This window comes from Buceros rhinoceros, unplaced genomic scaffold (genome assembly GCF_000710305.1).
Source record: "Buceros rhinoceros silvestris isolate BGI_N320 unplaced genomic scaffold, ASM71030v1 scaffold58, whole genome shotgun sequence".
NCBI classification, from domain to species: Eukaryota; Metazoa; Chordata; class Aves; order Bucerotiformes; family Bucerotidae; genus Buceros; species Buceros rhinoceros.
In genome coordinates this window covers 33,061-47,744 of record NW_010424852.1, presented here as the reverse complement: position 1 = coordinate 47,744, position 14,684 = coordinate 33,061, and the positions used below count along the sequence as shown (strand labels likewise).

The 14,684-nt window shown below is 39.2% G+C and overlaps 1 protein-coding gene across 1 annotated transcript in view; it reads right to left on the bottom strand.

Annotated features, from left to right (window-relative positions):
* Positions 1-211: 211 nt before the first annotated feature.
* LOC104497636 (protein unc-79 homolog) overlaps positions 212-14,684 on the bottom strand; it is a gene marked incomplete at its 3' end in the record, with an annotated part of 42,491 nt that continues 28,018 nt past the window's right edge. The window contains exons 14-26 of the mRNA XM_010140910.1: positions 13,168-13,358; positions 12,154-12,277; positions 10,850-10,990; positions 9,273-9,494; positions 8,440-8,667; positions 6,866-7,007; positions 6,379-6,458; positions 6,146-6,294; positions 5,105-5,262; positions 4,580-4,761; positions 3,120-3,321; positions 1,335-1,514; positions 212-277 (exon numbers count right to left, since the gene is read on the bottom strand). Coding sequence (XP_010139212.1) covers positions 212-277; positions 1,335-1,514; positions 3,120-3,321; positions 4,580-4,761; positions 5,105-5,262; positions 6,146-6,294; positions 6,379-6,458; positions 6,866-7,007; positions 8,440-8,667; positions 9,273-9,494; positions 10,850-10,990; positions 12,154-12,277; positions 13,168-13,358 — 2,065 coding nt within the window. The remainder of the gene's footprint in view (positions 278-1,334; positions 1,515-3,119; positions 3,322-4,579; positions 4,762-5,104; positions 5,263-6,145; positions 6,295-6,378; positions 6,459-6,865; positions 7,008-8,439; positions 8,668-9,272; positions 9,495-10,849; positions 10,991-12,153; positions 12,278-13,167; positions 13,359-14,684) is intronic.

Below are 14,684 nucleotides of genomic sequence, written 5' to 3'. Positions count from 1 at the left end.
AAACTACTATTTACAACTGGGGGCAGTTTTCAGTACAGATCAAGAGCAAAACTTCAGTTTACTCTTTTTGGAACTGTGCTGAGACATAACTCACTGCACCTTTCAGAGAACTTCAATCTTGAATAAGTTTATCTCATGAGCCAGCAAGAAAGCCAGTGCTAGTGCCTTCCTTTTCCTGTTCCATCAAAACACCCCACCTTGTCAAACCCACCTGGTGTTTGCTCTGGTGTTCCTCCAAGAGCTGGAGCAGACTGCTCGTGTCTGGTCAAGCTCACGGCTTAAAAATAAAAAAAAAAAAAAAAAAAAAAAAAAAAAAAAAAAAAAAAAACACAGAAAAAACCAAATACAAAACCAAAACCAAATACAAGAGTGACTCTGTTTTAAAAGGCAGTACTGACATCTTATATTTTACCATGTATTCTGTGCTAGCATATTTCTGTTCATTCATTCATGCACTGTTCTCAGGCAGTGAGTGTAACCATTTCAGACATGTCACTTCTATGCCCTAAAGATTTTGTGTACCATATTCTATAACTAAAGTTTTCTCCATCATTTGCTTTTACTGGTACAAGAGTCACCCCACAGCAGTCCCTATGAAGGATTAGAAATTGGTCAAGATAGATTACCTAAGAGTCCCAAAATGTGGTGTTTGTTTTGGAAAAAGAAATTACCTTTTAACTTGACAGTTCAGCATCATCTAGATTTGAACATTTTATCAGTTAGCATTATATGGGTAGGAGCGAAGTGAGAGGTCCAATTTGAAATTGGAGAATTTCAAATTCTCCGCATGGGAAAGGGTAACCTTTATTTCTGCTTGGAAAGACACCTGTACAGTGTTCCCTACAGGTCTATGGTTTTCCAGCACCTAGGTCTGCCTACACAAGCTGGCAGGAAGGATGCGTCACACGGACATCGTTTCCTTAACAAAGGAATTCTGAAGATATCCATAAGCTCACTTGAGACATTAACAGTTGTTTTTAAGATGTCTAGCATATGCTGCATACACTGATTAATAATTACAATTAATAAATAAATCAGTAACAGGAATTTTTCTGTAAACAGTGTCCCTATTTTAGAGAAAACTACTGTGTATTAGCCACAAAGAAAAGTTATTATCTATCCACAAACAAGCCTTGAAGAATTTTGTTCTATCAATTCAAACAAACATAGCACAGACACAATTTTTGTTATCAGAATGCCCAAATCAGCCAGAAACCTAAATTTGCTATCACAATTGGATAAATATTGACAATTCTGATGTGTACCCAGCAACAGGATATGATCCTAAGGGAGAAGATACAGATGTGTCACAAAAATATAGATAGATACTCAACGAATTTTGGTGGTTAAGGTTTCTGGAAGGGAAAGCGCTCTCTTTGACTCCACTGGTCCCTTCACACTGTCCCTCAGGGAACGCACACTCTTCTGACGATTACGTGCGAAACGAGCCCTCTTGATCTTCCACATTGCCGCATCACTGAGGTTGGCGACATTTGTCCGGACAGCAGTGATAGCTTTGCAAATGCAATTGACCAAGTTAGGATTCATTCCACAGCATGGTTAGGCCCTAATGCTGCTAAGTGCCAAATGCAACTGGGCCCCAGGTCCCACTCACGTCAAGAAAGTTTCCTATGGGCTCAAGGGGTCCATCTGCAAGGTACTCATTTGCATGCTCTCATTCTGAAATTCACAAAACCCCAAACGGCCTAACTGTGTTTAGAAAATTATGCTGTTACTTCTTTCTTTAGAGATTGGAAAAAGCAGGTTCTTGAAACCAAAAGTTGTATTTCAGACTAAGGGAATATGAGGTGCCCTCTATTTAAAATGGCTGAAATATCACCAGTATGGATCATGTTCAGTGCACTGTGGCCTGTAGTTTTGCCTCAATGACCTCCTATTCTGCCTATGCCTATCATTCTGGATTTGAACAGAGCCTCCAAAAATCTGTGAGTGTGATTATGTGTTTACAGTGGTGTTACCACCACCATCATTGCATGTCTTAATCAGGCCACCAATACTTTTCTATAGTCATGTCTGTAGTGCATTAAAACCCAATAATTATCTGAGCAACTGAAGCCAGTGAGCCCATCCTTTGCACCACTTGTGTCTTTGAAAAGGCACAGAGAAAGGTTAAAAAGAAACTTGAAAATGTATTTTGCATATTTTAAATCACTCCCAGATATTTATAACTAAAGATATGACCCTACATTTGCAGCCAGAGGTGCTAGAAACTAGTGCCAAGATTCCCTCCTCAGGCCACAGCAGCAGTTCCCAGCTTTGCATCAAGCTACTCACACAGTTTCTTCTCCATGTGTTTGCAGTTCCACCTATCTCCTGTACGGGTCCAGCCGCAGCACCTGAGCTTTTTTAGGCACTGGGCTCCACGCAAGTGTAGGAGGAGGCATTAGGCTCCACATGCTGTTCAAACAGCTGTCCCCACCTCCTCCAAGCAAATCAGATGGAAATAGATTTGCTGCATGGGCCACCACTTGGTTAAGGAGGTTTTCAATTACTCAGCATGTTAAACAATCACGCACAAATTATTTTTCAAACCCTGCTAGTGAATGGAAAGAGACATGGTATCTCATCAAGAAACCATGTACGAACAGGACAAACATTTACAAACATTTGTCACTGCAGGAATAGTTAGCTGAGCATGGGCTCTACGTGTCTGTGCACCTCTTGTGCTGTGCCCCGTACATTCATTTGATTGTCAACAGCTCCTAGGGCTGTCTTTGTACAGACCACTATGTAACAGGGTCAGGCATGATCCAGGCCTTTGAGAATAGCAATACTGATAGCATAAGAACATCTACAAAAGAACAAGTGGGTTAATGCAGGCTGCCGCTGATCATAGAACCAGACCACTTTTCAACCAAGGCTGGCAATCACATCCTAGTGAGAGGAAAACGTGACACCCAAAGTTGCAAGAGAATATATCCTAATCTCCATTCAGGCAGTCAAAAAATGCTCACTTCAAATTATTCTCCTTTGGACTGAAGGATTACTTAATTTCAGAGAATTTATACAAATGAGACCTACATATCTCAGACCCTTGCAGGCAGCTGAAATTCCAGAAGCTGATAAAAGGTAATCAGACTGATTTGGACTCTGCTTACTTGTTGGGAAAGGGAATTCTTTGTTGCAGTCCAGATGAAGCTGTGCTTCCAGAGACAGAGTCTCAAAGCGATTCACAAAGAACTCCCAGCTCAAAGCTGGAATATCCGCTTTCAGAAAATGAAGTAGCAAAAGCTTACTGAGAATTGTGGGCCTGTCCTTGACAACTGTGTCAAACTGGAAATCAAGGCAGAGGCAGAGACCCTATAGAAGAAAAAAAAAACCAAAAACAACACCGAACTGAGATGTGAAAACTTTCAGCATTTTTTTAAAGCAAACAGAGGTCAAAACTCACAACTTCTCCAGTTAATTAGTACAGCTCCTTCTTCCTACCAAGTCCTTTAAATATGAACTAATGCTACTGATATCAATGGAATAGTAGGGTAAGTAAGGAAATAAATGAACATCATATTTAGAATGTAGAATTTGCTACAATTTTGAGGAATGAAAAGGTATAGACAAAGTTCTGACCTACTGCACATTTGGTACACAATATCAAAGTATTCTCTTCACACACTAAGAAAAAGTTTATATTTAGGCAACTGAACCAAGTTCTTGATTACAAAAAAGATTGAATCACCAAGCCCAAACAGAGGAAGAAAGATTATGTGGTGAGAAGCACTTTGATTCCAAATGCATCTGTATTTTATCTGAACTAGAATTTTGGGTGTAGTGTCAAGATTTATGTTTGAGAAGAAAACCCACACATTAAATAAAAAAAGTACAGTATACTGGTAACAGTCTCAGTGAACTCAGTGAATTCAAGTTCTCTGGAAACTATTTTAAAAAGGCACTATATGAAATAAAAGTAGCAAGTATTAACAGCTTTTAAAGGCAGTGACACTGAATTTTTTAAAATACATATTCATTCTATCCTGCAAAGAACTAGAACTGAATTGAGGACTATGAGTTTTGGTGGGGATGTTATTCCTTGCTGATGTATGCAGGCTCTGATTCACTATCTATCACTTAATTGGCAGTGTCTCTCACATGCTTAAAATTATATGCTAAGTAGATCTTGAAAAGATCAAGACTGCGTCTGGTTTTGCTTGAATACATTTTCCCACTGTCAGTTCAGCTGGGTGTCGTAAGACCTAGAAATGTATTTATTTTTAAATTCAAAAACGTCAATAAATTTTAAAATAATATAAAATACTTTCAGCTTTCTACAATAGTAGTTTAAGTGTAATAATAATCACTTGCAGTGAAAGATTTTATGGTTGGACTGGATGATCTTGAAGGTCTTTTCAAACCTAAATGATTCTATAATTCTACGTAGAGGCTAGGGTAGGATCATGTCCCTTAGCATTTTTGTGCATATCTCGATTACCAAGACCCATAAGGCTGGCCTAAGCTGATATTAGCAGTGACCGTGAGGCTGCATGCCTGAACCACTCTGAACTTCAAGTGAAAACCCAGAGTCCTCTTTGAATGTATTTTATTTCCTATAGAATGAACCCACCTGTAAAGCTGGCCTCTTTATGGTGTCAAGTAATAGCCCAGCTCTCGTAGCTACTGCTGGGTTGACATCTTCCACAGCAGTCAGGAAACAGCAGAATGCATGAGCCAAAGAGTACTTCAGTAGGTGGTTTTTTGTCACAGAGTGAATATCCAAAAATCTGCACAACACAGCCACCTTCTCCACTGTAGCAGCCATGCCCCCAGACAAAGAAAATATGCATATTAATTTAGGCAATGGCTTCTTTATGTCCTGACTAATATACCTCTCCTAGAAATACGCACATCTGAGAAAGAAACAACAAAAAATAGCTGGCAATTGTTGTAGTTATGATTTTACTTTGATTATCCAGAATGTCTCATGTTCTCCTCTATTTTACTGCATTGTTGTGCCATAGTTTTGCACCAAGACTCTCTAAAGCTACAGAAATATAACCATCTATTACAGGTTTCCTCATTTACAACAGAAAAGGCTCTACCTCTTCAGGGAAGCAACGAAGAGCAAATAGAGCACATTCCTCAAGCCTACCTGCTTCAAATCTCATCTTCCAATCTTTGCTGTTGAAATTGTTGTTTATGATTGTCCAGAAAATGTCAGCTCCATGGGGAAGAGAAAGTGCGTGAAGAAGTAGTGGGACTGCCAGGGAAGAAAGCTGAGAGAATTCAGACTTCACAACTCCCCATAAGCTGTAAAGACCAAAAAGAGCAAGCCTGCTTATAAAAACACTTCCTTGACATCCTTTCTTCTAAATGTCTACACCGTATTGTTGGTGCGAATGCACTTTTCATGAAATCTCTATGAGTCATTCTGGGCATTTATCTGAATACTGCAGAGGTGCTGGTGGGAGAACAGAGCTACTCGCAAATCTTCAAACACAGCAGTTATTCTTCACAATCAAGGTTCAAATATTCCTTACATTCAAACACTTCAGATTTGACAAGAGTTTGCCTAATTCAAGGCACAACTGCCATGGAACATAATCTATGCTATGAATTAGAACTTTCAGCATGATCAGGTTCAGCACATAAGCCTCCAGAACTGTCTTGACACTGTGAATGACTAAAATGTTGGGTATTCACAATTTGCTGGTATTTAGATTCAGGGCAGTTTCTCTAGTCTAGACCCTACAGTCTCAGGACCTGCTCAATGAAATTGATATAGACCAGCTGTAAGCGCAGATGAACACAGTCTCAGAACATCATATGCTGACATTTATTCAGTGGGTTTTCTGCAAAAGTCCCTTTCTCCAAAGAGAATCTTAAAATGCAGAGATTTCAATCCAATTCACTGTGACAACACTGTTACACAATATAAGAAACTCTGACTCACTGCAAAACAAGCAGCGCATGACAGAGTAGCCATGATGGACAATGCAAGATACCTTGGTTTCATTTGCAGCTTCTTAATTAGCCTGTGAAAAGTGCCTTTCTACAGTTACTTAACTTTTCCACACTTCCCTAACACCTTTTGTTAATTTTCCACTAACCCTGCAAATTCTTTGATGCCAAAATGAATGTATAGTTGGAGAACCAAGGAAGTATAAATACAAAATGCGCAATAAAAACCTACCTTGCAATCAGCATGTGATCTTGAATATAGGCAAGAAATTGTGGATGGTCTTTTCTTGCTATATACAGGCATTCCCCATGAAGACACAGGATCTTCAGACAGTTTAGCATGTTGAAAAGAATGTCTGGTTCTTCAAACCTTGACATTTCCTGTGTAAGCAGATGTACTACTCTCAACACAATGACTCAACTTATCCAAAAACTGAAACTAAACAAACAAGTAGTCAACACTACCTGCAATATAGTGTATATGAGCCTCAAGGTAACTGGAAGCTGCTGATAACAAAATTTTCTTTCTGTGTCATTCTTTACCGCTGTTAAAAATGTAAGTCACATAAAATGTTAAAATTCTCTCATCTGTGGATTCAAAATGAAACTGAAGAACGTCAGAGTGAGGAGAGATAAATTAATTCTAGCCACAGTAAACCCAAACACAGTGAAGTTACAACAGCACAGAATTCAGCATATAACATTTTTGCTCCTTTAGATGTTCAAAGACCTAAGATTTCTTCTAACTTTTTTTTTGAGACAGTCACACTTGCTATCAACATAAATACAGCCTTCCTATTTAATTATTGTTTTCAAAGAATTAAATGCATGAGAAAAAAGTGACTGAGCATTGTTGGACTTGAAAGACTGCTTCAGAACATTGTATCCTATATGAGTAGAAGTGTTTTGTCTAACATCTTACTGAAACTCAACCTTCTCACCCTCCACCTACCAGCATTTTCCATGGTCTCTGTGTGATTTCCAGGGTTTTCTCCCTGTTTTGGTGCCGATTTATCTTCCTCTTCTCCTTCAGTTCCTATAATAAACTCGGGTCTAGTATACAGAAGACTATCCTCGAGGTTATCTGTGGGCTCCTTTAAGAAAATAACAAGTTAAATTCATTTCTTGTTGTTACCTAAATATATGAGGCCATATCCTGCTACTTAAGTTACTTTTGGTGTGATAAGCTGAGCTCAAATGAGACAGGCATTGTCTGGTTCCCTGTAAAGCTGTGCTTTCAAATCACCTGCCTATGTAAATTTCTGTATCAGCAAATGCATACCAACAAGACTATGTTTCAAACATGGATTTAAGTAATGCCACTTAAGAGGAACTGTATATCCATCTTGAAGCTGAGGTGGATCCAATCACAGGGCCATGTTTTCACCAAACTTGTCATCCTTACCTTCTCATCACAGGAGTAACAGACAGGAGCAGGGTATGTTTCCCACACTACTGTAAAGTTACAGGCTTAGAGGTAGAAGCTACTTCAGCCACTTTTACACTGAAAAAAGGACCAGGCTGGAGTTAATTCTGCCTGTGGCCTGGAGGTCAGGATTACAGGTTGCCATTATAAACCACATTACATTACCTGTAACATTACAGGTTACATTATAAATTGCAAAGTGGATCACAGAAATTATACCAAGTCCTAGCACTCAAAAGACTGCACCACTTGCTGCTTTTAAGTTGAGGTGGGAATCTGAACTGAAAGGCAATGAGATGATTTTTCCAGCACGAGTTACCGAATACCACATGCACAACACCTACCATATGCATCCAAATCAAATTCCAAAACTTTTACACATCAAAAGGCATCACTATGCCCACCACTGAAAAAAATTACTAATAAAGATCTTGCCACTACCATGCCACAGCAAATAAGCACTCAGAACAACGGGAGCGATGCTGTCTTCTGAATCATCAGCTGGAGCAGTTACACATAATAGACACACAGCTTAAAATAAATTCATCACACCACAGGCAAGGCTTCTATTCTTCTGCAAAGCTACAGACTTTAGTGATGACTAGAGATGGAAGAGTATATATCTGCGTCTGATAAAGTTGCATACTCAACCTGAAGTATATTCTGTTTTTCAACAGTGCTCAGCATTTTCAACAATCAAGCACCAACTAAGACTTCCTCACTTGACAACTGATGCACTCAAAATCATTAATCGTTTCAAAATATCCACTCTTAGCTTTTAAAAGAAGATGAAAAGCACTAACATTTCACATTTTATTTTAGACTCAGTGTCATAGGAGTGTCCTTCTAAAGTGAAACAGCACTTCAGCGTTGGTGGGAGAAGAGGTCATACTGGATGAATATTGTTATCTTCCCTGGGTTCTTTGAACCAATTCAAAGTTAGGAAATTTTACAGTTCAACAGCATTTTGCTTTAACCTCTCAAATCCTCCATGCCAAAGGTCAGCACAGCTTTGCTCCCTTGTGCACAGTGTAATGAGAATAATGAAGAAGAGGAGTTTCAGCACAACAATAATACAGGCCCTTTCCTGCTCTACTTACCACAAGCCTGGTTTCTTCTTTTGGAGCAAGCTGTTCCAGCAGCTCAAAACCCAGCTGGTAACACAGAATGCTAGACTGACACAGACCACATTCAACTGCTTTTTCATCTTTCTGACAGGTGTGGGAACCACCCCAGGGTGCCTGGAACACATTGTTTATGATGGATATTATATCTTTTGAAATGCTGTTCTCTAAGCCCAAAGTGACACCATCATCCTGGAGTTCCATCTGAAAGAGTGAAAAGAGTAAGTATTTATTATTTACTTCAAAGACAGAGCACTAACTATTTTGCCTCTTCCTACATTTCTGATAGTGTTAAATTACTGTATTGTGAAGAACTTGAGATACACTGGAACCCACAGTTTTAAATTGCCTCTGGTGTTGAGGCCCAAGCTCTAACAGCTAGAGCAAATAGACAATTTTAAGCACAGAATCCATAAATTTTACCTGGAGGCAGTTATGTAAAACACTTGACCTTGAATTCACAATGTACAAATTTAGCTGTCCAAAAATTATACATCTAATCTAAGCCTATTGACAAGCCTCTGCTTCTAGGCTATAGAAATAAACATATCTCCAAGGAGAAGTTCCTCTCACTCATACGAGCCATCTAACATAAATGGGGAGGTATCTAACTTCTCTTCACTAAATATGAACCTATAACTCCTGTATGGGTAAAGGCAGATGACACCTATAGACATACAAAAATTTCTTATACGTCTTGCCAGTCCCTTAGCAGAAAGGGATTCAATACAGGACTAAAGGCGAGCCAAAAGTGATGACTACAGAACTTCAGAGTCCTCTCAATGTGGGTGTTTTTCTTCTGTGAGTACCTGCTTCAAGATGAGATCGAACATCAAAATGAAACAATTAAGATTCATTTCATCATCTTCACAGTCAAAATCAATTGTCTTCCCATTGGGGTGTCCAAAGTTCTTGAAAGGGCTGTGAAAAGGACTTCGTATTGGACTCCGAAATGGGCTCTGGAAGGGGCTTGGGAAAGGACTCAGCATGTTGTGCTGAACTCTGCGCCCAGGGTCAGAAGCAACGCTTACCTGAAGACATAATCAAGATTTCCAAATGTCCGTTACATGTTTAAGCAATCTCATTCTATAAAAAACTACAGAAAACAGCAAGAACTTTGACAGCCTTACTATTCCCTTCTGTATGCTTTTTGCAAAATTTACATGTGTCCCTTAACGCCATTAAATGATAAAATATGATAGAAGAACACGAATCATATTCTGCAGAGATACATTCTCTTAAACTAAGTAGCTGACATCCATTATATTATTTCTACTAAGAAGAAATTTTAACATCTTAAACCAAAAAGAAAATTGTTGCAGGCAGTAAAACTGCCATCAGGTTACAATGATCTGCTCCATGATCCAAGGACATAAACTTCAACAGTAGGGGTCTAACACAGGAGGCTATCTCAAGAGCACAGTTGAACTAAGGCTATACCGAGGATACAGGCAGCTGGAAATGAACTAGACACAAGAGCAACCAAATCTGCATGTCTGCATTGATTCACATCCACAACCCAGCAGGCTACCTAAAACACCTTGCAAGGAGCTACACAGTTAGATGACACGTGAGGTCTGTTTTCAGACCAGCTATGGTCTGAAATACGAGACAGCAAGTTTGTCCATTTTTTCTGCTTAGTTTAGACGTGGTCATGGGCTAGGTAAGGGGTGTGCTCTCTGTGAAACTACATCAGAAGACAGGAAGACCACATGTAAAGATTCATCAGCTGCATAGATGCTGTAGTTCCATAAATCTAAAGACCCGATCTTTCAAGCACTCTTGTTCCTGCTGTTCTTGAAGCACTTTGTCCAAGACTACTGGAAAGTTAGACACATCAGTTCAAGCATGTGTAGTACCTACAGATTTGTGTGTGTTTTCTTCCAGACCATAAGCCTGTGACAGACAACTTTGGATCGATTTTCACATCTCTTGGATGGAGAAAAAAAATGCAGGGAAATAGAAATAAATTCTGCTCTGTCACCCTTCCAAAACATAATTATGCCCACCAAATTTGTACTAGAATAAAAAAAGCTCACTCAGGGTGACCACCTGTCCAGAACAACTTGTTGTTTACAGTTATTAATTGAAGGTGCAGAGAAGGAAAATGGTTGGAAAAGATACCGAGAACACTCCAAATGTATCCCAAATAAACCAGTTCCCTAAGAAAAAACTGCACAGTTTTTCAGCAGTTCAAATCTGCACAATCTTTACACTGATCATGTGAGTGGTATTAATTGAATTTTCAATTTTCTTCCATTTTCAAAATTCATACCATTTCCAATGAAATGCTGTCATAGTGAAAGATGACTTTTTAATTCTTCACATGCATTCTATTAGGAAAACTCTTCTAAGCAGAAAAATAAGCAGGATAAATAACAGTTACCCTCCGAGCTGCAAGATTTCCTGCCAGTTCATTGACTCTTGATTTTCTTTGATTTGCTAATTCTTTTACAGAATTAACTCCATCAGAGAACATGCTGATTAGTAACTGAAGAGGAACAACAATGTCTAGTTCAGATAACACCTGAGGAAAGACAATAAATAAAAAAGCATGAGTTTCAAGTTTCATCAAAAATAGCGACTACTTTATAAGCACCTTTAGCATATGATCCTCACTTCAGCAAGTTCCGTGCATTTAATTTTGGGATTCAGTGAGGTCAGCTGCAAGCTTAGATATCTGTTAGAATCAGGGCAAAAAAGAACTGCCAAAAAAAAGGATATTTTCAAAATATTTGTTTGCATCCACTTAGTGCACCTTGAGATTAGTTTTATGCACAAATACCCAGGGATGTGAGGTTGTTCCACAAAAACATTTCTGTAAACCAAAAGTACTACTAAGACTTGGATGGATAACTATTTACTGTATTTATTACTACCTAAAACTGAATCTCTGTATTCATTTTAAGAATCCAGTCAGAACTTACGGTGTCAACATAGTGACATCTGCAAATCACTGAGGGAATATTCATCATCTATTTTGTCAGCAACGCTCAGACAAGTATGAGGTCATTCACACTTGTCATTAACTTATTAGGTCACGAAAAACCTAAACAATCGTATATTACTTGAGAACTCTGCACACCTGAAAATTACTACAGTCATCAGGTAAACTAGACTTTTCAGAGGTGCTATGGAAAATTTTAAACCCTTTTGAATTCATTGCCCCTAGCTGACATGATTACCCCTGCAGTTTTTTAATATGAACACTGGATGAATGCCAGCTTTGTGGACAAATATAGCACAAAAGGGCCAGAGAAGCAGAAAGCTTGATGGTACAGAACTAATCTAATCCAGTTCTTCATATACAGGAACAACTACAGCTGCTTCTGGAGTCTGGGATTAATTTTGGAATCTAGCGACCAAATTCTGTGGAGACTAAAAACTACTGCTGGCAAAAGGTCAGACAGTTGGATGGCCCTAGCAACATTCAAGGGAAATGACGAGCGACATTCAAAGGTAAAAGGATTTTCCATGCTTCCATTATATTGCCCACGATGGGCCAGTAACATAAAGCTTCCCAGGATCTGTCTACCAACCACCCTCACACTGGAGCTAAGCAAAGGGCAGAAAGGTTCCATGGTGCTTGGAAGAGTGACTTCTTTTTTTCTCCCTCTTGTTTTTGGGTTTTTTTCTTTCTTTTCCAAAATCATAAGCTGCTTCAACGTGACTCAAAGAAAGGACACTTACATGCAGCCAAAGTAATGCTTGCTCTTGCACAGAGGATGGATACCCTGTGAATCGACAGCTAATGAAGCCAAACATCTCCTCCATGGAGAAGGGGAGAGGGCAAAGTTCAGTGTCAAACATTTTGCTGAAAAGTAGAAGAAAAATACAGCATCACTGAGTTACCATAGCATACACTGTGTGAGATAGAACAGAAAACCAGTAGAGAGACAATCTCTCTATGAGCACTGATGGTTTACAGCTTCTGTAAACTTACTCGCATCCTTACGCTCCACAGGAGCTGAGCTAGATTGCTGATAACCTCCTGACCTGACTGCATAAGGTCATCTCTGAATTTGGTGATGAACCTTGAGAATTTACATCACATCTCACACCATGCTCAGTTTCATTTGGTAGCAATACCTTTTTCAGCATCCAGTGTAAAAATTTGAAATTTTCTCATCTCACCACTGGTCCATTATTACTTGTTTACACTAAAAATTTTACAATACCTACAAATATAAACTTATAGTCAGTTTCAATTAAGAGGCAATGTGAAGTTTCATTGTCAAAGGCATATACCAGACACAATTTTATGACTCAGTCAGCCACCATCTTTATTCTGCTGTTTTCTTTGCTCAGCAAGGGAAGATTAGCTAAACCAATACAAATCATTGGTCTTTCAGTTACAACTCTACTAACCCCCACCTCTTCTCATCAACAGCCGGCCAGGAGGAGAAAGATGCTTCTTCCACATGTTTCAGGAAGCCACTGAAAATCTGCCTTGCTCACAGCAAAGAAGCATCCATGTAGTTGGTTCTTGACACAGATTCAAGGATACCAGGAGCAATAAAAGGAAACTTTCCCAAAACTTAAGTGCTTTAGTCTAAATGTAAGTTATAAAAAATTCAGAACCATTCACTCACCACTGTCTATTGCATGCAGACATTTTTATTTGTTGTCACCATCTTATTGTGCTAAACACCTCAACAATTAACATACTCAACGACAGAATGTTTCCTATGCATGTCTACATACCTCAACACTTCCCGGAACTCTTTCAGCTGATTATCAGGCACTTCCGTCCTTATAGCTTCCAACCACTCTGGCATGATACATTCCCACACCGGCTGGTTTATCACATTGTATGGAATCAAGCAAAGGATTCGATTCAGCCCTTCTTTTAATTGGGTCACAGCACTACACGATTTGTCCCAGTATCCACCAACCTGTGGGTATTTCCAGGAATCATACTGATGAACGATACTTCTAGCCCCTGTAACTTGCGGAGCACCATAAATTTGCTCAGTGTGTGATTTTAGAATTCAGCCATGGGGATTGCACTGGGTTTTTCCCTCTCTCATTTGACCTGCAGTACACAAAAGCACTGTCCAAGATTTAGATGAAATTGGATCACTTCCAGGCCACGATGCAGACTAAGGTCTCATTGTTAACAGTTCTCAAGAAGGGACAGATTTGTTTGGTCAAACTTGCACCTTCAATTAATTGCTCTGGGCAACTTGTCACAGTGCTAAGTCTTTATTTTTAAAAACTTGGTCTGTATCAGCTGTTCTTTTGTGCTAGTTGTTTGGGGTTTTTTTGAAGGAAGGTTCTAACCAACGGAAGCCAAAAAATTATACTTCTAAGTAAATAGTAACTAGCCCACAGAGATTAATTATTCTAACTGACCTCGGCTCACATCTGCTGTTGCTGACTAATAGCTCTAGTTGCCTGCTGCTTTGGCAGCAACTACTGGTAATCTCAGCCAACAAACTATTTTTTCTCCATTTATCACAGCTAATTTCATGGCTGTTTGTCTTCATATCCTACTGAACCCTTGCAAATCTAGCAAGGTGTCAGTCTAGTCTTAAGTATTGCAGTGGGGGTAATAAAACTAAAAAAAAGGCTAGATCCAAGGCAAGATCTCTAAGAGATTACAGCACGAAGTTTGGTCCTTCCTTTCCCCTTTAGCCCCTAAGCATTGATCCCTTTTCTTCAGTTCTAACACTCAATGTATCCATCTACGTGTCAAATTCCCTCTGCTGCCCTCCAATCCTCCCATAGCCATCTTCAGAGTAAGACATACACATGCCAGTCTGCACATGTACAGCAAATCCCATCTATTAGGTCATAAAAAATCCATGGATGCACACTTCATCCCTAATGCTATAATACACCACATAAGGTCCTTATGGCCCTTCCTAGTATAGCCACTTAATTTTAGGAAGCAAAACCAATGTGTTCTCTGGACATCTTACATAAGAGAATCACAAAATTGAAGTCTTACAAAAGCCATGTGGTATAGTTAGCAGTGATAAATGAGAAAAAAGAAGTCTCAAATCCCTCACAAATACAAAGGTCGTGTTTTCATGCTGATGTTTCATTTTATATAAAGGAATATTCACATGCCTGACTTTGCTGGCTGTCTTCACTATCCAGGTTAAGTGGCAAGTTCTGCTTCCTAATCAATAGACAGAAAGACAGACTTTCCAGAAGCAGTTCCTGCAATGGTTTCACTTAGACACCCTGAGTGACCTTCCAGAGAAATCTCTTTC